Raw genomic sequence first — 20,838 nt, 5'->3', positions numbered from 1 at the left:
CAACATGACAGACGTTCCTTTGTTGTATTCCGTTAGATACATCTATAAGTAATGTTTGACTCATCATAGCTGTAATTCATCTCATAAATTAAGTATAAAAGTAAATTCTTAAAGGAAAGCCCTGGTTTATGTACACACATTTGCGGTGTGAAGGCAGCATTAACATATAAGATATTGTAATAACATTTTAAAACGTATTCAGTTTGGCTGAGGGGCTACAACTCTCTTTTTATTGGTTCATGGCATATTTTAAAATCAACATTAAACAGAATGTCAGAATGAAAACGTTACTTTGTTTGTTTACAATTTAAAAAATATGTGTAAAAATACCAAACAGGAGCATAAGTCACAAATGGCATGAGATGGTTTATTGGTTTTGGGCATGCTTAACAAGTTATGTTCCGGAACATCACATATTTTTATTTACACCATTCAATGTGTCCGAAAAGAAGTAAGAAGAAACAAAATGATCTTTTAAAAAATGTGAAGTCCCTGTATTAATGTGTGCAACCTTTGGCTGGATTTTCCCCTTTTAAGGGGGTCATGACAGGGTGGACGTCTGACAATACATGACATGAAAGCGGTTTTGAACCTTCGATCATACAAACAGCAAGCTTCCGTTTTTAATATTGTGACAATTTTGGGTCTCCTGGTCCTGTTTCTTATTACTTTTAATGCTCAACTTAATGTGGTTACAATTCACGAATGGAAAATCTTGTATAATGTAGTCATATTTTTATGACATTTATTAACAGCAAAAATCACAATTAAACAAAAAACTGAAATATTTCATAAGAATGTTTTATTAAACAACACATGCAGGGTGGTGAGGACAATGTAAGCAATGGGATGTCACAGGAAGGGAAAAAAAAGCCAAGGCAGTCTCAAGCTAACATGTTTCAATGATGATGGCACACGGTTCTTTTCCTGCAATAATCAGTTCACCACTCACACACACACACACACACACACACACACTTCCAGGTGATATTCTACCACTGCCATCACGATTCAACATTATATTAAAAAGGTAAACATCACCCATCCAGTATCAAGCCTTTTAGGCTCTTTCTCATTATCAGGGATTTCTCGACATGGAGGATAACTGACATAGTTGTGAAAGCGCTTGCCTCCGAACATTTATGTGCTCGTTTTGTTGTCCTCTGCAGAGCGATGGCCTACTTGATACGCTTGCTCAGCTGGTCATTGTAGCGGCGCGGAAACGTTCTACTTAGATGGAGCAGATACCTGCCACTGCTGGAATATAGCAAACACCCTTTTAGATTGATCAGGTGGATTCTGGGAGGAAAGACAGAAGAGAGTGTTACAAATAAAATTGTTATTGTGCCAATGTTTCACTTCTGAACTTATATACTATTTATTCATTTGTGGAAACTTGGTACTTTTATGTGAACAGGCAAAATTCTGCCTCATCCTACTCCTTTTCGAGCATGGTAAATTGTACAAGTGACTTACTTGTGTTGAATCGCTAGTCGCTGTGTTCTTTGCGGGCACGAGGAGGTCAAGGACAGCCTTCCAGCCTTGCTGATGGGGTGCTGGCCCCCCGCTGAAAAGAGGTTTGGCCTGAGGATCCATGTTCTCCTTTCCGACCGCCAGCCAGGGGCACCAGTCCCTGTGCTGAGCTAGCGGGTCAAATGCGTTCTTGTGCACGAGGTCATCCTAAAAACAGCAAGTACTTGAACTAATGCAGTTTGGAGATTTCTTAGTGTTAAAATGTTAATATTAGTACTTACAGCTGAGGAGAGGCACAGGCGTTTAGATGCCAGGGGAAGGCAGGAGGCTGCGTCGGCACCGACGCACTCCCCTTGCCCCCGGCTACGCGTTGCGGGCCTCTTGCCCCTCGTTAAGGGACTCGGGGGCTCCTCAACAGGACTGGGCGAGTCTCTGCTTCGGGCTCTCAAAGCTACGGGAACGCCCTCACCCTGTCGGACATGTCAGATCCATAAGGTAGACTACAGGGCACATTGGCAGGGTCATATAGAGTAAAGCAGGGGTCTCAAACACGCGTCCAGGACACTAGTTTGAGGCCCCCGCCTTAATATGAAAGTTTAATGTTAGTGCGGCCCGCGCAAGTTTGATATGGATGCTGTATGGTATCATGTACCCAGAAAAAATTATTACGTTTGATTACTGTTCATGTTAAAGGTTAAATAACTCTTAATAGTTATCCTCCCTATCCGTGTGGAAGTGGTAAGTTTTTGGCTTAGGAAATAACTTGAAGGCTACCGTTTGCGAGTTAGCATGCGTCTCAAAACCCTGTAGTTGCGCAATATGTTGTAAATAAAAAAAGTATAAATGTGACTATAGTTGTGTATTGTCATGTCTACAGGGCTCTAATAATGCTTTGTTAATTTTAATCTGAAAAAAATAATTTGTCTACCCATCAACTATATGTGGTTTCTTAAGTTATTATTTGCCGTTTTATTATTATTATTATATTTATTTATTACTGATTGATTGATTTTCTTTATTCTTGATTTGTTTATTTATTTTTCATCTTATTTTGTGCAGAAAACTAAAAATTAAGATATTTGAGAACAGTGGAATGTTTGATCAGAGCTTTTATTGTAGAAAATCAGAACCAAAGCACTGAAAAAGTTTGTATATTTTTCTGTTTTTAATAAATGCGTTTTTTTTTTTTTTTTAAACCTGATGTGGCCCAGCCTTGCCCAGACCCTAGCTCCAGTGGCCCCCAGGTAAATTGAGTTTGAGACCCCTGGACTAAAAAGGGTGTGTTCACACTTGTCATGTTGGGTGTGATTAAAACCACAAATTTAAGCTTGCCTGCTCAGTGCGACATGAGTCCTGGCTCCTCAGCTTCATGCGGCATGGAGTGGAAGGTGGCGTGGGTGAGGGCGGAGTCGACTGGTCCCCTTGGCCCTCCTGCATGGGAGCCAGGCCAGCGGATTGAAGAGCGGTGGCGGAGCTTGCAGTGTTTCCTGAGGTATCAGCGTCTCCTCCAACATCCTCCATTTGGTGGAAATTCCACAGGCCGACTTTTCGCATACAGTACGAGCAGGTGAGAATGGGAAGCTTTGTGGTGTGCGTGCTCGTGCTAGTAAAAAAAACAAAACAATGGCGATCAATAAAGGCAGCAAGGGGGAGGTGTTGTAACATGAAGTCACCTTGCAGCCCAGCCACAGAGAGACACAATGCATGCTGCCACTTGGACTGCAAATGCTTCTGTGCATGTGGTTCCCTTTCTTTTCTGTTCATCCTCCATCAGCAGCAATATCGCACTAACAACATCCTCGGTCAAAAACTGGAACAAGCACAAGAATTAAAACAGTTTGGCAACATCATTTCCTTTCCAATGGCGGTGTTTATGCTTTATCACCATCGATTTGAGCAGCTCAGGCTTCATGGATGGTAGCTGCTGCCCCAGCATCAATGCGCTCTGATAACGCTCTATGAGAGCAGCCAAAAGTTCTGATGGCTCTCCGGCTGTCACCATCCATAACCGCTCTGAAATCATGACAACATTGCCCATTAGTAGTGACTTAAAATACCATGTTTGAATAAAAAAACGAGTGTTTTTACCTGGACATGGAAAGTCTGGCCAGGGACAAAACTTCTCATGTTTGGTCTGAAGCTGTCTGGATAGCTCCGCAATGCGAGATTCATCTAAATTAAAGGAGAAATGGGTCCCAGCTCAGAATTAAAACCATACGTGGATATGTGATGCCTAAAGGAGGGGCTTAAAATCCAATGTGGATGAACAGAAAAAGGCTTGGAAACTGGAGCACGTAACCAAGTCGTGGAACACAAGTCTAATGTTCGGGGCTTACATTTTTCAAAGTCTAATGTCAGTTGGAGCGATGCACAGAGGAATGCCTGGCAGCTGGAGCACTTGAGCATGTCGTGGGAGATGTTGATCCAGCCATAGCGGGCACACATCAGAGGGGAAAGCGCACGGGGTTTACCGGCCCATTTCAAACAGTGCAACGCTAAGGAAAACCAGTGATTGCACTGCAGTAACAATGTATAATATATCATTTGCAACAAAAGGATATTGAGTAGGACTGCACTCTGCTGAAGAAGGCTTCTTTGTTCGTTGCCTCACAAGGTGCTTGAGTGTTGCTCTTGACATCAGAGACTTTTGAATCTCCTTGATCACTAGAATTTAAAAGAAAAATGCAAAATGCACAATGCAATTAATGCCCATAGTTTTATTAGTCAAAGAAAAATGCACCATGTCAACAGCTGCTGCAAATAGCAACCCCACTGTTTCTAATCTTAGCTTTAACAGTGCATCCGTCAGCGCCTACTTGACATTTGCAAGCATGGGCAGCGGCGATAACATGATTAGTTCAGCTACACAAACACTTATGTAATTGCATTTTAAATAACGCACAGTCAAAATGTACAACATATACGAAAATCAGTCCATATCTGAAGAAAACGCGAGTTTCATTGCTGCCCTGCTGCTAGCTAATTAGCCTTATTCACTTATAGGATAAACAACAATGTCGCATCAAAAGGTTCTGTTTTTTTTCGTTCTACTCACCCGTTGGTAGGGGTGCCCGCTGATGAGACCCCCTCATTGAGAAGTTCTCGGATTTTCTCCGGAGATGTTAAAGAAGTTTTGTTTTGATTGGAGTTGCTAAGGCGATCCACACGGCTACTGCCGATTGCCGCCATGTTTAGACTCTTCTTCGCTTTTGATGGCGGTTGGCAAACTGTTTTACGGCGCACGAGCGCCACCCAACCATTCTCCACGACAACTACTGAACAAAATAGCTTTTATTTTGAACATTTTTGGCATTCCAGATGCGTCAAAAATATTCTTACTAGTTAAATCTTTGAAAATGAGCTCAGGGTAATAAAAGCAATGACTTCTGATGAAATGCTAGTCAAAGATTTGATGACAGTGGCCCTTTGTTGTTAAGTATAATTTGAATTTAATTTAATAAATAATTTAAAGTACCTCGAAAAGCATTCATTTTTTCGTAATTTATTGCAGAAAATGTTATGTTTAAGTTTTAAAGAGACTGTGGGTCTGTCACGTGTGACTATTCATGGCTCAGATTTGTTTTGAAACGACTTGCCCCCGCCCACCGAAGCAGCGTTCCAATAACGAGTTCCCTGATTGGCCAAGGCCCTCGCCTTTCGGCACCACACATTTTAACCAATCATGTGGGTTTAACAAAATGAGGAAAATAAAAAAAACCGTCTCAGGCATTTCAAAGAGCCGGTTCGTTCGAGAACGACCCATCACACAACTGACTGGCACTGACATATCATTGACCGACATGGCTGCCGATCACTTAGGAAGCAGCTGTTTTAACTCAATGTGATGTTCTTTTTTTGGCGGTTTGGATCAGCACTGGGACAACATGACGGACGCCCGAGGTGCTCGCAGTCTGGACCAGTTGAATAAATTCGAGAGGCTGACAGGCAGGCCGCTGCACGGCGAGACACTAGCAGGTAGCTCAGCGATATTAGCATGCATGCTAACCATGGCTGTCTTTTCTTTGTTTTTGTTTTAAATTAATGTTGTTACTGTTGAATAGCGAAAAAACACCTCCGTTGAGGAAGAAACCAACCGGTACCTTTCATTGAGCCATTCATAAATGTTACGTTTAAGCTTGTTTGTGTTTAGTTGCTAGCTTGCATTCAAAAGTGTTGACAGGCAGCATTGTGGAGAGTGATCATACTTGACTTAGTAGTTATTGTTCTTTTGTTAAATGACCAACTTTAATGGGCTCGACACAATTATTTATTATTAATATAATGAATTATTCATTATCAGGCTGCATGTTGTGTCTAAATCAAATGCACTCCTGGACACTATGACAGGTAGCAACCTTTCTTGGAGGGAAATAAGGTAACCGGAACAGGACATGACAGGAGTCACGCTGTTGTTTTTAGGGATCTGCTGCATTCTGTTTTTGATACTGTATTGCAAAAATACATTAAATGAATACCTATGACAGTGTCAATACCAACTATTATACTACTTTCTTTGTAAAGGCAGATTTATTTTGTTTCCAGGTCGTCGGATGCCCCCCGCCCGCAGTGGCCATCGCTGTGTTGCAGACAACACCAACCTCTACGTGTTTGGGGGCTACAACCCGGACTATGACAATCCGCTGTTTAGGGAGCTTTGGCGGTACCACTTTGCCACTGGTCGCTGGCAGCAGATCCACACACAGGGCTTCATGCCCATGGAGCTGGCCTCCATGTCAGGTATAATAATAATGATGATGATGATAATTCATTCATTTTCTACCGCCTTTCCTCACGAGGGTCGCGGGGGGTGCTGGAGCCTATCCCAGCTTTCTTCGGGCGAGAGGCGGGGTACATCCTGGACTGGTGGCCAGCCAATCACAGGGCACATATAGACAAACAACCATTCACACTCACATTCATACCTATGGACAATTTGGAGTCTCCAATTAACCTAGCATGTTTTTGGAATGTGGGAATTAATGCATGAGTCAGTCATTCAGTCTTTATCCCAGGGGGTGGGGTCGGATCCGCGGGTGAGTGCACACAGAGTGCTGCAAGTGAGGCGCAAAGCAGTGTTTACACTTACACACATTTTGCACAATTGTCCCGCACTTAATAATCGAAGTTATTTACTGTTTTTTTTTCACGGAAGTATATATTTTTGTCTAATTGTTTTTATTCCAATTACAGTACTTATTACTTTTAGAGTATTCAAATTATCATGCCATATATTATCGCGACAGGCACACAGTATACAGACTTGTATGAACAAAACCTGTCTTGTCAAGTAATCTTTCTGCTGGAAAATGTTGAGTAAATTGACTTGTGAGATAGCACCCTCTGCTGGACTCATAGCAACAGCGGCAGATCATACCACTTTCTATTTACGTTACCAGGAAAAAATTCAAATATTCATAATCTAAAGTAGAGAAAAAAATAGCGCTATTGTGTTTTTGTAATATTCTGCCCAAATGTTCCCAAAAATAGCTCCCAAGTTTTGAAGTGACCCCTCAGGCTAACCTAACTTTATGATGCAGCCTGCACAGCACATCCACCATAATGGACGTTCAACTCTGCTTCCTTCTGCAGCTGTTTTGCACGGCAACAATCTCCTGGTGTTCGGCGGCACAGGGATCCCCTTCGGCGAGAGCAACGGCAACGACGTCCATGTGTGCAATGTCAAGTACAAGCGGTGGTCGCTGCTTAACTGTCGTGGGAAGAGACCCAATCGAATATATGGACAGGTATGTTATAGAATCACTCGCTTTTATTGTAATTATAATATAATCCAATCCACTTTATTCATATAGCACATTTTATAAACAGAGTTACCAAAGTGCTGCACAGACTAGTAAAAATAAAAAGTAATAATCCAAAACTAAAAGATCATTTAAGGAATAAAATAGATATTAAAATATTAAAAACAAGAAACAAAGCAATACAAGTATAAAAAATAAAAACAATTACAATAAAAACGAAGAACTAAAAGACACAGGACCATACGACTCACTCCGAGTTAAAAGCCAGAGAATAAAAGTGGGTTTTTAATACGAGACTTAAAGCTTTCGATGTTGGGGCCCAACCACAGAAAAGGCTCGGTCCCCCCTGGTCTTAAGTCTCGTCTTAGGCACCACAAGTTGGAGCTGGCCCTCGAACCTCAGTGACCGCGCTGGAGAGTAAATTTGGATGAGGTATTTGAGATGTATTTGGGTGCCAGCCCATTCATTCATTACACCCCGGACTGGTCGCCAGCCAATCACGGGCACATATAGACAAACAACCATTCACACTCACATTCATACCTATGGACAATTTGGAGTCGCCAATTAACCTAGCATGTTTTTGGAATGTGGGAGGAAACCGGAGTACCCGGAGAAAACCCACGCATGCACGGGGAGAACATGCAAACTCCACACAGAGATGGCCGAGGGTGGGATTGAACCCTGGTCTCCTAGCTGTGAGGTCTGCGCGCTAACCACTCGACCGCCGTGCCACCCAGCCCATTCAACGCTTTAAAAACAAACAAAATCTTAAAATCAATCCTAAAGCGAACAGGCAACCAATGTAGGGAGGCCAGAATTGGGGTGATGTGCTCCCCCTTTTTTTGGTTCCTGTTAAAAGCAGAAAACTCTGCCGCAGAGTTCTGGACTAACTGTATTTATTTTTTGGAACGTTTTGTGTAACCATGGCGACGCTATTCACCAAAAACGTTCAAAAATGGGCCACTAGATTAGATACACCTGTTCTATATTTAGAACAGCCACATTCCAGGGAAAACGAGAATTTACAGACTTTTCACAGCCTTGTAGCTCAGCCATACGGCCATATGGCTAAATGCTAATGCTAGCATGTTAGCATTTAAGCTAATTTACTCATGTCTAAAGGCAAATACACACATGGCATGATGTAGGAAGGTTATAGGACAACCTTGGCACTTTCTAAACTTGAGGCCCTCTTGCTAGGTGCTAGCATGATGACTGTTGGCATGTTAGCATTTTAGCTAATTTACTCATTTCTAAAGGCAAATAGACACATGGCATGATGTGGGGACACTATGGGACAGCATCAACCTTTTCGGTACTTGAGGCTGTCTTGCTAGGTGCTAGCATGATGACTGTTAGCATGTTAGCATTTTAGCTAATTTACTCATTTCTAAAGGCAAATAGACACATGGCATGATGTGGGGACACTATGGGACTGCATCAACCTTTTCGGTACTTGAGGCTGTCTTGCTAGGTGCTAGCACGGTAGCCGTTGGCGCACCGGGCCCCGAGGTTCACAGCACAGGTGGCAAGTCCATCAAAAAGTTGTAATTATCATCCCTTGTGCAGGCTATGGTCATCATAAACGGCTTTCTGTACGTCTTTGGCGGGACGACAGGGTACATATACAGCACTGACTTGCACAGGCTGGACCTGACGAGCCGGGAGTGGATCCACCTGAGGCCCAACAACAGCCCCGATGACCTCCCTGAGGAACGGTATGGCGTCAGATCATCTTCCCTGATCACCCAATCTTGTTCTTAAGAGACAAAAACCTTGCACAGGTACAGACATGAGATAGCACATGACGGACAGAGGATCTACATCTTGGGAGGCGGGACTTCCTGGACATCTTACGCTCTGCACAAGGTGGATGTTCAATGTGTTCTGCTGCTTTATTTGATTCTTATATATACTTTTATATGTCTTAGATTCATGCATATAATCTGGAGACCAACTCCTGGGAGGAGATCGCAACAAAACCTCACGATAAAATAGGTTTGTATCTCATACGGACATGTTTTACGTCAGACATGTGTTAACTTCCTGTCATTCTAACAGGGTTTCCTGCTCCTCGGAGATGCCATAGTTGTGTGCAAATTAAAAACGGTAAGAGTGCGATTTTTTGTTTTTAATTCTCACTACGACACTGCCGGGTTGCACGGTGGTCGAGTGTTTAGCGCGCAGACCTCACAGCTAGGAGTGTGAATGGTTGTGTGCCCTGTGATTGGCTGGCCACCAGTCCAGGGTGTACCCCGCCTCTTGCCCTCACGCGGCTTTAAACCCCTCCCATTTTCACGTCCATTCCAGACGTATTTATATGTGGCGGCTACAACGGCGAGCAGATACTCTCCGACCTGTGGAAGATCAACCTCCAGACGTTCCAGTGGAGCAGGCTGCCCGCCATTATGCCCGAGCCCGCCTACTTCCACTGCGCTGCCGTTACGCCGGTATGTGATCACAAATAAAAATTCACCAAATTGAATTATGAAAAAAAAAAAACTCGTACATACCTTTTTTTTTTTTTTCTCTCTGTCCGCAGACGGGCTGTATGTACATCCATGGCGGCGTGGTCAACATCCACGAGAACACAAGGACCGAATCGCTCTTCAAGATCTGGCTGGAGGTACCCAGCCTGCTGGAGCTCTGCTGGGAGAAGCTCCACCAGTCCTTCCCCCATTTGGCCGCCTTGCCCGCTCTGCAGCTGCTCAACCTGGGCCTCACGCAGGAACTCATAGAGCGCTTGAAATAAGACAAAAAAAAGGACCCCACCCCGATTCCGGACACCCTTAAAGCCAAAAACGATGGGATGCCTTTTTTTTTTTTTTTTTTTTGCTTATCTGGATCACTTTGCCAAATGGAACAAGAGAGACTTGTAAACATTTTTAAAAAAACAAAACAGGAATATTTTACAGACTGGGGGCATGTGTATTTATTATTGAAAAGACTCATCCGGTTTGCACACACTGACCTGTCGCTTATATTTGTCAATAATTAGCTTTTAAAACATAAGACATGGACTACTACTTTACTTTTACTGACACGTGACATCAAAAAAAAATTAATATAACATAAATAATTACCTGTGAGGGAGCAACATTGTTTTTTTTGTTTGTTTTTTTTACCTTTATTTTCTTTCCTGGGTAAATAAAGGTAAAATAAAAAAAAACAGAATGTTGCTCACTCGCAGGTAATTATTTAAAACATTCTGTTTTTTTTTCCCTTTATTTGCTTGTCTGGGTAAATAAAGGTAAAATAAAAAAAACAGAATGTTGCTCCCTCACAGGTAATTATTTAAAACATTCTGGGGTTTTTTTTGTTTGTTTTTTTACCTTTATTTGCTTGCCTGGGTAAATAAAGGTAAAATTAAAAAAAACAGAATGTTGCTCCCTAACAGGTAATTATTTAAAACATTCCGTTTTTATTTTTGTTTGTTTTTTTACCTTTATTTGCTTGCCTGGGTAAATAAAGGTAAAATAAAAATGAAAAAAAAAAGCAGAATGCTGCTCCCTCAGTGGTAATTATTTGTTATATTAAAAATAGAGGCAGCATTTTTAAGGAAAAAAAACATCACTGTGAATTTGGTGCTCTTTATAGCTCATTTTTAAATGTTTAGTAGCCTGTAGCACACACAAACTGCAGTGCCTTTTAAACAATAATAATAAAGGTAGTTACTTCAATGGAGGTAAGAATAGGACATTGTTCAGTCTAATAAAATTTTTTGCGTCCAATCAAATAAGAGTGCAACATGCTAATAATATTTTTGTGTTCCACTTTACCTGCATGGATTTACTTTTGCTTTTAGTTTTGTTTTCTGCAAAAAAATTAGTTTTTTTTTTTAAGCGTTGGGGAAACGATGTATATGTTGACTATTGTGTCGAGACTCAATAAATAAAGTGTTGGGTGTTCACCTTGATTATAAATTGATGCATCTTTTGACAGTAAATCCCAACCAATAAAAAAATAAAAAACATAAAACAACATAAATCTGGAAATTCCCAGCGTCTGTGCAGCTCACAATTGTTTTATTCTTTTTTTTGGGGTGTCTATTGAGCAGATTTAACAAGAGCGGGGTGAAGGAGCAAAGAAATAAACAGCCAAAAGGATGAGGTAGACCACCACCAGAGCAGTGCCTAGTAAAAAAAAATAATAATAATAATGAAAATAAGAATGAATAATGGAAATATTCCTGCATAAAAGATACGCTTACCCTGAAAGTAGTCGCACTTTCCATCCATGAAGATGTAGTTGACCAGGATGACACTGAAGATGCTCGCCCAGAGATGGATGTCACTGAAGAGCAGCACGAATCCCACGTCCTGCCCACAGAAAGTCACTTTTGGAGCCACCCTAGCACATCCCTGCATTGGCTTAAGTCATGGTTACTTACATAGAAGGCGTTGAAGAGGATGAGCAGAGGGATTTGAATCATGCACACCTGCACCGCAATACAACTTCCGACTTCCAGACTGGGAGAGGGGCAGAAAATGCACCATTTAGAAACCGGATTACCAAAATAAAGTAATAATAATAAATAAATATAATAATAATAAAATATAATATAAAATTAAATATAGTAATAATTTTTGATAAAATATTTTTTAATAAATTATATTTTTAGAAAATAAAATAAACACAAAAATTACCAAAAAAAGGAAAAATCAGCAGTAACATCTCAAGAATGACATCAAAATATTAAAAGAAAAAAAAGAGCAATGTAATACGAGGAAAAAGTCATCTTAGTAAGATAGTGAAATATTAAATATGACAAACAAACAAAACTAATCAATCTATTTTGTTAATTAGATTGTGGAAAAATTATAATGTGACTAGAATAAAGTCCAAATATTATGATAAAGTCATAATTAAGAGTAAGTTAATGACTTACTCATAATTTAGAGTAAATTTAGAAGTAGAAATAACTGGAAATTAAAAAGCAGCATTAATTTTATTATTTTATTCTAATTATATTATTATAATTATATTTATTTTATTATTACAGTAAAAAATATTCATATGAAAAGTTTTATTCTATGAGGGAAAGAAGTGTCAAATATATAATAAAATAAATAATTTAAATAAATAAATAAATAAATTAAAATAAAATTTTATAAAATAAAAAAATGTTTAATTATATTATGAAAGCAGGAAGTTAACAACTGTAACAGTTACTGAAATCCTACCTCTCCATCTGGTACTTTTAAATTTTTGTTCACTTCCTGCTTTCTTAATTTAATTTAATTTAAAAAAAAAACTTAAATTATATTAGGAAAGCAGGAAGTGAACAAATGTAACAGTTACTGATTGTAAAAGTACCAGATGGAGGGGTAGGATTTAATAAGTTTTGCTTCTTCCTAATACAAGAATTAACTCATAGCATTACAAGTTGCAGTTTTCACACAATGTAAGTTGCCCCCCCTTCGGGGACACGGTGTTACCTCAAGCTGATGTTATTCTGCAACGCAAACTGGATCCCGTTGACGATCTCGGGCAGCTCGGGCACCATCGCCAACACCGTCACGCCGATGAAATACTGGCGGGAAAGCACAGAGGTTGAATGTTGAATATTCGAAAAGTCGAGCTGTTGAAAAGAAACACCTGAGAAATGGACGAGTGGGTCAGCATGGGGGCGATGTTCTCCGTGCTGAGGTCAGCGCAGCACGCCATCAGCACCGTGGCGACGATGAGCACGGCCAGCGCCTTCCAACGGGACCAGTGAACCACGTGATTACCTGCAGGATGCGGAACGTTAAAAAAAAAAAACAGAGCGTGGCGAGGAATCTTAGCATGTGACCTCAACATACCTGCGGTGACGTGGCTGGCGGTGGCAACCACGCTGGCATTAATGCACGAGTTGGCGGCGAGGAGAGGAGGGGCGGCGCCCTCGCTAGCGCCGCCTATGTACTGGGGGTTGGGGTGGCCCCCTTGGACGTCGCTGATGTGGATGTCGTAGATGTGCGAGTGCGTCTTCAGCGCGAATACCAATCCGATCAGGTAGGCGGTGGGAAGCAGGACGGAGATGGTGTACACAAGAGGCCTGGAAACACACGCCATCATGTCCAAGAAAAATTCCGTGGAAAAATCCTTCTAAAAAAAGGGACCAGGACTTACTCAATGTGGGACATAATCAACTGTGGGTCACTTTTACTCTGCAACCAAGACACAAAATCAGTCAATCCGAAGCAACTTCCATGATGGGAATACCGGGCCGCCCACCATGTCGTAGTGGCAGTCCCTGCATACGAAGGACACGCTGGTATTCCCGGGAATGTTGGAGCAGCTCTCGCACACCATGTTCCCAAAGGTCTTGGAGAAGAGTGTGGGAGCAAACACACCTAGAATTAAAAAAAAAAAAACATGTTAGTGGTTAGCACACAGGCTTCACAGATAGGAAACCCGTGTTCAATTCCACTCTCGGCCATCTCTGTGTGGAGTTTGCATGTTCTCCCTGTGCATGCGTGGGTTTTCTCCGGGTACTCCGGTTTCCTCCCACATTCCAAAAACATGCTAAGTTAATTAATTGGCGACTCCAAATTGTCCATAGGTATGAATGTGAGTGTGAATGGTTGTTTGTCTTCTGTTGCTTCTTCCTACTTAAGAGTTGTGCAAGTGCAAAATAAGCCATTACCCAAACCAGATAAGGCAGCCGATATAGGAAGAACATCTCCAAGAGTCATGGAGAGAAGTTTTACACGGCTACCAACAACAACCACAACATTAGGCCATGGTATGTGTAAAAAAGCCACATTTTCCAATGGAGTTTTGTATTGGATATCATTACTGACGGTAGAACGGTAAAAACGGTAGAAAATGAATGAATGGTGCTTGTCTCGCCAAACAATTAGTAACACCCGGTGGGCAATGTGGAATACTACATTCACCATTAGAATGCTTCTTCTGCCTCTTATTTGTATTGTACTTCATTGAGCCGTTTTTAGGCTTGAAAATGCTTAATTTAGGCCAATAATAATTATATTTATTTTATTTTTTCTCACTCTAAGACAGCTGGGAAAAGCTCCAGCACCCCCCGCCACCCTCGTGAGGATAAGCGGTAGAAAATGAATGAATGAATGCTCATTTGTTCCAATACATTTGTCCAGTTTATCTGCTTCTTCCTACTTTAGAGTTGTGCAAGTGCAAAATAAGCCATTACCCAAACCAAATAAGGCCGCCGATATATGAAGAACATCTCCAAAAGTCATGGAGAGAGGTTTTACACTGCTACCAACAACAACTACAACATTAGGCCATGGTACGTGTAAAAAAGCCACATTTTCCAATGGAGTATTGTATTGGATATCATTACTGACTGTAAAACGGTGAAAATGGTAGAAAATGAATGAATGGTGCTTGTCTTGCCAAACAATTAGTGACACCCGGTGGCCAATGTGGAATACTACATGTTTCGGGAGAAAAGTTCCCCAAAGCCACACTCCAAAAAGCACACTCAGAAGAGTAGTTAGCGTACGGTCCATACCTCCTATGGATATGAAGAGCAAGGCTGAGCTCACACCAGCGGACCGGCTGTTAAATCGCTGCTCCCGATGTTTAATACCTCCAATGATCATGCAAATGCCCTGTGTGGAGTGGACAAAAAAAGAAAAAAGGTCACGTGATGCACTGTTCGTCGCGAGCGTCCGTCCACTCACGGGGATGAAGAGGATGCACCCCAGCAGGGTGCCGGTGAGGGCGGCTTTGACGATCTCCTCGTAGCACTTGGAGGCGGCGCGCTGGCCCTGCAGCAGCGCCGTGATGTAGAAGGTCATTTCCGTGATGGAGCCAAAGGTGGCGTTGACCACCGCGCCCACCGCAAAATTACTCTGCGCCGAGATGCTGCAACAACACAAAAAAAAAAACTTTATTATAAAACGTATTTGACATAAAATGATGTAATAATAAATATCTACTATCCATGGAAGTACCTGGCGATTCCCATTCCGATGTAGTAGGACAGAGGAATAATGGAGGTGATAGCCGTGGCGAACTTGGTCTCGGAGCTGAAGTACTTGTGACTCTTGTCGGCGTATCCGCTAATCAAAGTAATTAATACCAAAGGGAGAAGATCTGAGGAAGCAAGGATGTAAGGAAATGAAAAAGCTAAAATGCTATACGCTAAAAGTCGCAGGAAGGATACTGATGGCGAAGATGTTGATGCCGTGCACCGAGTATTTGTAGTAGTACACGTTGACGGCGCGGTAGCAGCACAGGATGACTCTGGTCTCGCATCCAAGCGTCTGTAAAACCGCATAATTTCAAGTTCTATATTTGGATCTCGGATGAACGCGGGTTACCTTTTCCAGAGTGCGGATGTGTACGTCCTCGGGTGCCATGAGGAGGACGACGGCCAGCGTGCGGGCGTTCATTTTGGAGACTGGGATGGTGAAGACCAGCAGCCAGGAGAGGACGCAGGCCGCGACGTGGACCACTACCAGGACCGGGTAGCCCAGGAGGAGCCAGATGTAGGTGCTTACACGACACTGCAGCAAAAGTCAAACAGTCAATCCCCTCCTGTGTGCTGGTAATGGTAATGCTAATGGTTGAATTTCATTTGAACATGCATCAGATTACAATTGAATGCATCCCATAATCAGTTCACAGTTCCACATGTCCAAAAGGAGTAGGAAGAAGCAAAGCTTATTAAATCCTACCCCTCCATCTGGTACTTTTACAATCAGTAACTGTTACATTTGTTCACTTCCTGCTTTCCTAATAGTTTAAGTTTTTTTTAATTATTATTTATTTAATTTAGTTTTATTTTTATTTATTTTATTATGTATTTGACACCTTTTCCCTCATAGAATAAAACTTTTCATATGAATATTTTTGACTGCAATAATAATAAAATAATAAATAAAAATAATAAAATTCATGCTGCTTTTTTAATTTCCAGTTATTCATATATATATTCTGGCACTTTTACAATCAGTAACTGTTACATTTGTTCACTTCCTGCTTTCCTAATATAATGTAAGCTTTTTTTATTATTTATTTTATAATTTTTTATTTATTTTAATTTTAATTTACTTTATTATGTATTTGACATTTTTTCCCTCATAGAATAAAACTTCTAATATGAATATTTTCGACTGCAATAATAATAAAAATAATAAAATTCATGCTGCTTTTTGAATTTCCAGTCATTTTATATATTCTGGTACTTTTACAATCAGTAACATCTGTTACATTTGTTCACTTCCTGCTTTCCTAATATAGTTTAAGTTTTTTATTTTATTTTTTGTCACATACCGAAGTACGAGGTGATATGACCATCCAATGACATACCGGGTACCACAGTAACTGTCAATATAGTGATATATATATATATATATATATATATAGCACATCTACCACATTTGGTAGACCGCCACCATGTGCGCCACCGGGCATCAACATGATGATGCAATAGCAAGTAAATATGTCTTCACCCAGTGTTTAGATCCGCTCCTAAGTGGCAGTTGTGGCATCGGCATCTCAACGGGCAAAGGGGAGGACATTAGAAGAGGCCCGGAGTCTTTCTCCCCGATGGTGTCCTCGGAATCCCTCTCTTCGGGAATTACCTCACATCTCGGTGGCTTGATTGTGGTTTGTCTAGTTGAGTCCCCGGCCTTTAAAAAAAAAAAAAAACACACCAGGTGTCCTGAAGATCACCAATCATATAAAAAGGTGAGCATCTTACCTTCTCGACGGACTTCCCAAATGGCCAAATGAAGTACCAGGCCAGCTTGAAACACAGTTTTCCTTCAAAAGGACACAAAGTAGAAATGGGATGGATGTTCGGAAAGCACACAAAATGGTGTAGAGTGGACACTACGCACCGTAGGGGGCGCCGATGATGGTTAGAAACATGACGGGACAGATGAGGACGTAGGTCAAAGACATCCACCATCCGAATAAAAGCACGTAAACAATGTTGCCCAATGACAACACGGAACCTGCAACATGAGACGTATGAGGCATTTTAACTTAAGGCAGCGATTAAACCAAATAAGGCAGCCGATATATGAAGAACATCTCCAAGAGTCATGGTGAGAAGTTTTACACTGCTACCAACAACAACTACAACATTAGGCCATGGTATGTGTAAAAAAGCCACATTTTCCAATGGAGTTTTGTATTGGATACACCACCCTCGTGAGGATAAGCGGCAGAAAATGAATGAATAAATGACTGAATTTATATCTGCTGTGCTCATTTGTTCCAATACAATGTCTGCGCAGTTTGTCTGCTTCTTCCTACTTTAGAGTTGTGCAAGTGCAAAATAAGCCATAAGACAAACCAAATAAGGCAGCCGATATATGTATATGAGGAACATCTCAAAGAGTCATGGAGAGAAGTTTTACACTGCTACCAACAACAACTACAACATTAAGCCATGGTATGTGTAAAAAAGCCACATTTTCCAATGGAGTTTTGTATTGGATATGATTACTGACCGTCTTGGGGCTTAATGATGCTGAGGTCGGAGTAGAGCTCTTTAACAACGTCTGATCGGTCTTCAATGGGTCTCTCCGTCACATTCCCAATCCATTTCCGGAAGCCAAACTATTTAAAAAAAAAAAAAAAAGTCTATTATCGTTAAAAAGTTACGGAATGTTTCGGAGTCAAAGTGGGATGTGAATAAGTGACCTTGTAGTTGTTGGCCTCCCTGTGGGCCTCCACCTCATTGTCAGCCCTGATGGTTGTCTTGGAGGTGCTGTCATGCCAGCCTTCTTCGCCGTAGCGTGACGGAGTGGAGCGAGCGGAGTTGCGATGGCCTCCTGTGCACGCTAGCACGCAAAAAGAACCCAATGATCGAGTCCGTATTTCAACACGTGCCGCCGTTTCTCACCTCTGTGCACGGCCAGGAAGCACTTGGGCGTGTAATGACACAGGTGGTGGGAGGACGCGTCCGGGGAGGGCGTCTCTGCGGGGGTGATGGCGATGTCGGGATGCTGGAGCCCCGTGCAGAGGCGCTCCGTTTGGGGCGGTTGCCGTGGAAACTGGAGATTCAGCTCGGGATCATCTGGACATGACAACAACAACAAAACATGAAGGGAGGCCGAGAGAGGCCCTCAGGACGAAACAGCACAGTGCTCCTGTCATATAGAAGATCTTTGACAAGGTTTTCTGCATGAGATCCTTAAAAACAGTAGCGTGATCCTGTCATATAGAGGATCTTTGACAAGGTTTTCTGCAGGACATCCTTAAAACCAGTAGAATGATCCTGTCATATACAGGATCTTTGACAAGGTTTTCTGCAGGAGATCCTTAAAAACAGCAAAATGATCCTGTCATATACGCAGAGGATCTTTGACAAGGTTTTCTGCAGGAGATCCTTAAAAACAGCACAGTGCTCCTGTCATATAGAGGATCTTTGACAAGGTTCTCTGCACCAGATCTTTAAAAACAACACGGTGCTCCTGTCATATAGAGGATCTTTGACAATGTTTTCTGCAGGAGTTCCTTAAAAACAGCACAGTGCTCCTGTCATATAGAGGATCTTTGACAAGGTTTTCTGCAGGAGATCCTTAAAAACAGTAGAGTAATTATTTCATATAGAGAATCTTTGACAAGGTTTTCCTGCAGCATATCCTTAAAAACAGCACGGTGCCTCTGTCATATAGAGGATCTTTGACTAGCTTTTCTGCAGGAGATCTTTAAAAACAGCACAGTGATCCTGTCATATAAAGGATCTTTGACTAACTTTTCTGCAGGAGATCCTTAAAAACAGCAAAGTGCTCCTGTCATATAGAGAATCTTTGACAAGGTTTTCTGCAGCATATCCTTAAAAACAGCACGGTGCTTCTGTCATATAGAGGATCTTTGACTATCTTTTCTGCAGGAGATCCTTAAAAACAGCACAGTGATCCTGTCATATAAAGGATCTTTGACTAACTTTTCTGCAGGAGATCCTTAAAAACAGCAAAGTGCTCCTGTCATATAGAGGATCTTTGACAAGGTTTTCTGCACCATATCTTTAAAAACAGCACAGTGCTCCTGTCATATAGAGGATCTTTGACTAGCTTTTCTGCAGGAGATCCTTAAAAACAGCAAAGTGCTCCTGTCATATAGAGGATCTTTGACAAGGTTTTCTACACCAGATCCTTAAAAACAGCACAGTGCTCCTGTCATATAGAGGATCTTTGACAAGGTTTTCTGCACCAGATCTTTAAAAACAGCACAGTGCTCCTGTCATATTGAGGATCTTTGACAAGGTTTTCTGCACCAGATCTTTAAAAACAGCACAGTGCTCCTGTCATATAGAGGATCTTTGACAAGGTTTTCTGCAGGAGTTCCTTAAAAACAGCACAGTGCTCCTGTCATATAGAGGATCTTTGACAAGGTTTTCTGAAGGAGATCCTTAAAAACAGCACGGTGCGCCTGTCATATAGAGGATCTTTGACAGGGTTTTCTGCAGGAGATCCTTATAAACAGTAGAGTGATCCTGTCATATAAAGGATCTTTGATATTACTAAGATATTTGACTGACTTCTCAGTAGGAGGTTCTCAAAAACAGCAGATTTCCGCTGTCATGTGAAACCAGCAGAGCACTTTGAGCACCATTTTGAGGATCTTTGACTAACTTTTCTGTAGGAGGTCCTTAAAAACAACAGAGTAGTTCTCTTATAAAGGATCTTTGACCAGCAGAAAGCCCTAAAAAAGGTGAGGGAGGGGCTCAGATCACCATCACATGGAGAGGAACCAGCATGGACCTGGACCTGGAGGAGGTGGCCGGGGACCGCTACCCCTGCGACCCAGACCCGGCTAAGCAGAACTGAATGGAAAGCCCGAAAAAGATCCCAGCACTCCTTTTATAGAGGATCTTTGACTCCAATTTTTTAGTAGTTGCTCATCCTGTTATTTTGAGCATCTTTGACTATACTTTATGGTCTAAATCCTCAGAAACAGAGAAGATAGAAAATCTTTGAGTAGAAATCGGTCCTGAAAAAACAGTACAGTGCACTCCTGTCACATAGACAATCTTTGACCACCATTTTTTTTGCATCAGAAGGTCCTAAAGACAGGAGAAGAATATAAAGTGACCAACCCTGGATTCCATTGTTGGAAAGGGGGTGTAGCTGTGTCATTGAGATGTGTGTGACGAACCACAAACTCATGAGAGTCATGTGTGACAGCCCCCACACCCACACCCACACCCACACCCATACCCACGTATGGAGAAAAGGATGCAAAAGGATGCATTGTTAGCCACTTAGCACTAAAAACTAAATGTTTGTTGTCATGGGTATGAGAGCAGGTTTGGACTCAAACGTGGAGGATTCCGTCCAGGTTGTGGCACACAGGTGAGCTTGATTACACTCCACCACTCACACGGAGGTGTGCACAGGAAACAAAACACGCCAAAAAATAAAGTTTGTATTGATTTTGGCCCACCGACCAAACTACGAGTCACCGGCGTGCTCTCACCTGTGGAGTCAACAGTGGATCTCCTCCTAAGGGTCTCCCCCGGGTCTCCTCCTGGAAGCAGCGTGGACTTTCTGTGGGACATGTCCACTTTCACCCGGGTGTCATCCGTACTGATTTGATAAGGTGGCTTGTTTCCCACGGTGGTGGTGGTGGTGGTGGTGGTGGTGGAGCCTCCTTGACCTCAACACGACGCCAC

General features: G+C 41.9%; 3 protein-coding genes across 3 annotated transcripts; 1 reads left to right on the top strand and 2 right to left on the bottom strand.

Annotated features, from left to right (window-relative positions):
- Positions 1-780: 780 nt before the first annotated feature.
- On the bottom strand, positions 781-4,703 carry zc3hc1 (zinc finger, C3HC-type containing 1). Its single transcript, XM_058077725.2, has 10 exons — positions 4,529-4,703; positions 4,035-4,137; positions 3,810-3,960; positions 3,562-3,645; positions 3,359-3,486; positions 3,147-3,283; positions 2,806-3,076; positions 1,755-1,943; positions 1,477-1,680; positions 781-1,299 (listed from the first exon to the last, which is right to left on the bottom strand). Exons 1-10 carry the CDS (start codon positions 4,660-4,662, stop codon positions 1,228-1,230), a joined length of 1,473 nt encoding a protein of 490 aa, XP_057933708.2. The 5' UTR covers positions 4,663-4,703; the 3' UTR covers positions 781-1,227.
- A 506-nt stretch (positions 4,704-5,209) lies between these two features.
- On the top strand, positions 5,210-10,505 carry klhdc10 (kelch domain containing 10). Its single transcript, XM_058077417.2, has 9 exons — positions 5,210-5,448; positions 6,016-6,210; positions 7,063-7,217; positions 8,805-8,953; positions 9,020-9,104; positions 9,167-9,233; positions 9,297-9,344; positions 9,546-9,685; positions 9,778-10,505. The coding sequence occupies exons 1-9, from the start codon at positions 5,358-5,360 to the stop codon at positions 9,985-9,987; spliced, it is 1,140 nt and encodes a 379-aa protein (XP_057933400.2). The 5' UTR covers positions 5,210-5,357; the 3' UTR covers positions 9,988-10,505.
- A 749-nt stretch (positions 10,506-11,254) lies between these two features.
- Positions 11,255-20,829, bottom strand: cax1 (cation/H+ exchanger protein 1). The gene is made up of 20 exons (XM_058077416.2): positions 20,643-20,829; positions 18,064-18,237; positions 17,862-18,001; positions 17,669-17,777; positions 17,051-17,167; positions 16,912-16,973; positions 16,661-16,840; positions 15,527-15,712; positions 15,370-15,469; positions 15,158-15,299; positions 14,885-15,068; positions 14,713-14,812; positions 13,452-13,570; positions 13,347-13,384; positions 13,040-13,272; positions 12,834-12,967; positions 12,674-12,768; positions 11,626-11,704; positions 11,446-11,554; positions 11,255-11,368 (listed from the first exon to the last, which is right to left on the bottom strand). The coding sequence occupies exons 1-20, from the start codon at positions 20,722-20,724 to the stop codon at positions 11,295-11,297; spliced, it is 2,457 nt and encodes an 818-aa protein (XP_057933399.2). The 5' UTR covers positions 20,725-20,829; the 3' UTR covers positions 11,255-11,294.
- Between the last annotated feature and the right edge of the window lie 9 nt (positions 20,830-20,838).

Source organism: Doryrhamphus excisus, linkage group LG2, assembly GCF_037039965.1.
Source record: "Doryrhamphus excisus strain RoL-2023G ecotype Guam linkage group LG2, RoL_Dexc_Guam_v1.1, whole genome shotgun sequence".
NCBI classification, from domain to species: domain Eukaryota; kingdom Metazoa; phylum Chordata; class Actinopteri; order Syngnathiformes; family Syngnathidae; genus Doryrhamphus; species Doryrhamphus excisus.
This window is presented reverse-complemented; position numbering and strand designations above follow the sequence as displayed.

Excerpts from the sequence above, each read along its gene's own strand:
- zc3hc1 (XM_058077725.2), bottom strand. The coding sequence starts at position 4,662 with ATGGCGGCAATCGGCAGTAGCCGTGTGGATCGCCTTAGCAACTCCAAT. Across the intron at positions 3,077-3,146 it reads CTCTGTGGCTGGGCTGCAAG|CACGAGCACGCACACCACAA; the intron begins GTGACTTCATGT and ends TTTTTTTACTAG. Across the intron at positions 1,300-1,476 it reads CGACTAGCGATTCAACACAA|AATCCACCTGATCAATCTAA; the intron begins GTAAGTCACTTG and ends CTTTCCTCCCAG.
- klhdc10 (XM_058077417.2), top strand. The coding sequence starts at position 5,358 with ATGACGGACGCCCGAGGTGCTCGCAGTCTGGACCAGTTGAATAAATTC. Across the intron at positions 8,954-9,019 it reads GATGACCTCCCTGAGGAACG|GTACAGACATGAGATAGCAC; the intron begins GTATGGCGTCAG and ends AACCTTGCACAG. Across the intron at positions 9,686-9,777 it reads ACTGCGCTGCCGTTACGCCG|ACGGGCTGTATGTACATCCA; the intron begins GTATGTGATCAC and ends CTCTGTCCGCAG.
- cax1 (XM_058077416.2), bottom strand. The coding sequence starts at position 20,724 with ATGTCCCACAGAAAGTCCACGCTGCTTCCAGGAGGAGACCCGGGGGAG. Across the intron at positions 15,713-16,660 it reads GGAGCGGATCTAAACACTGG|TGTCGTGTAAGCACCTACAT; the intron begins GTGAAGACATAT and ends CTTTTGCTGCAG. Across the intron at positions 13,273-13,346 it reads TTGATTATGTCCCACATTGA|GCCTCTTGTGTACACCATCT; the intron begins GTAAGTCCTGGT and ends GTGTGTTTCCAG.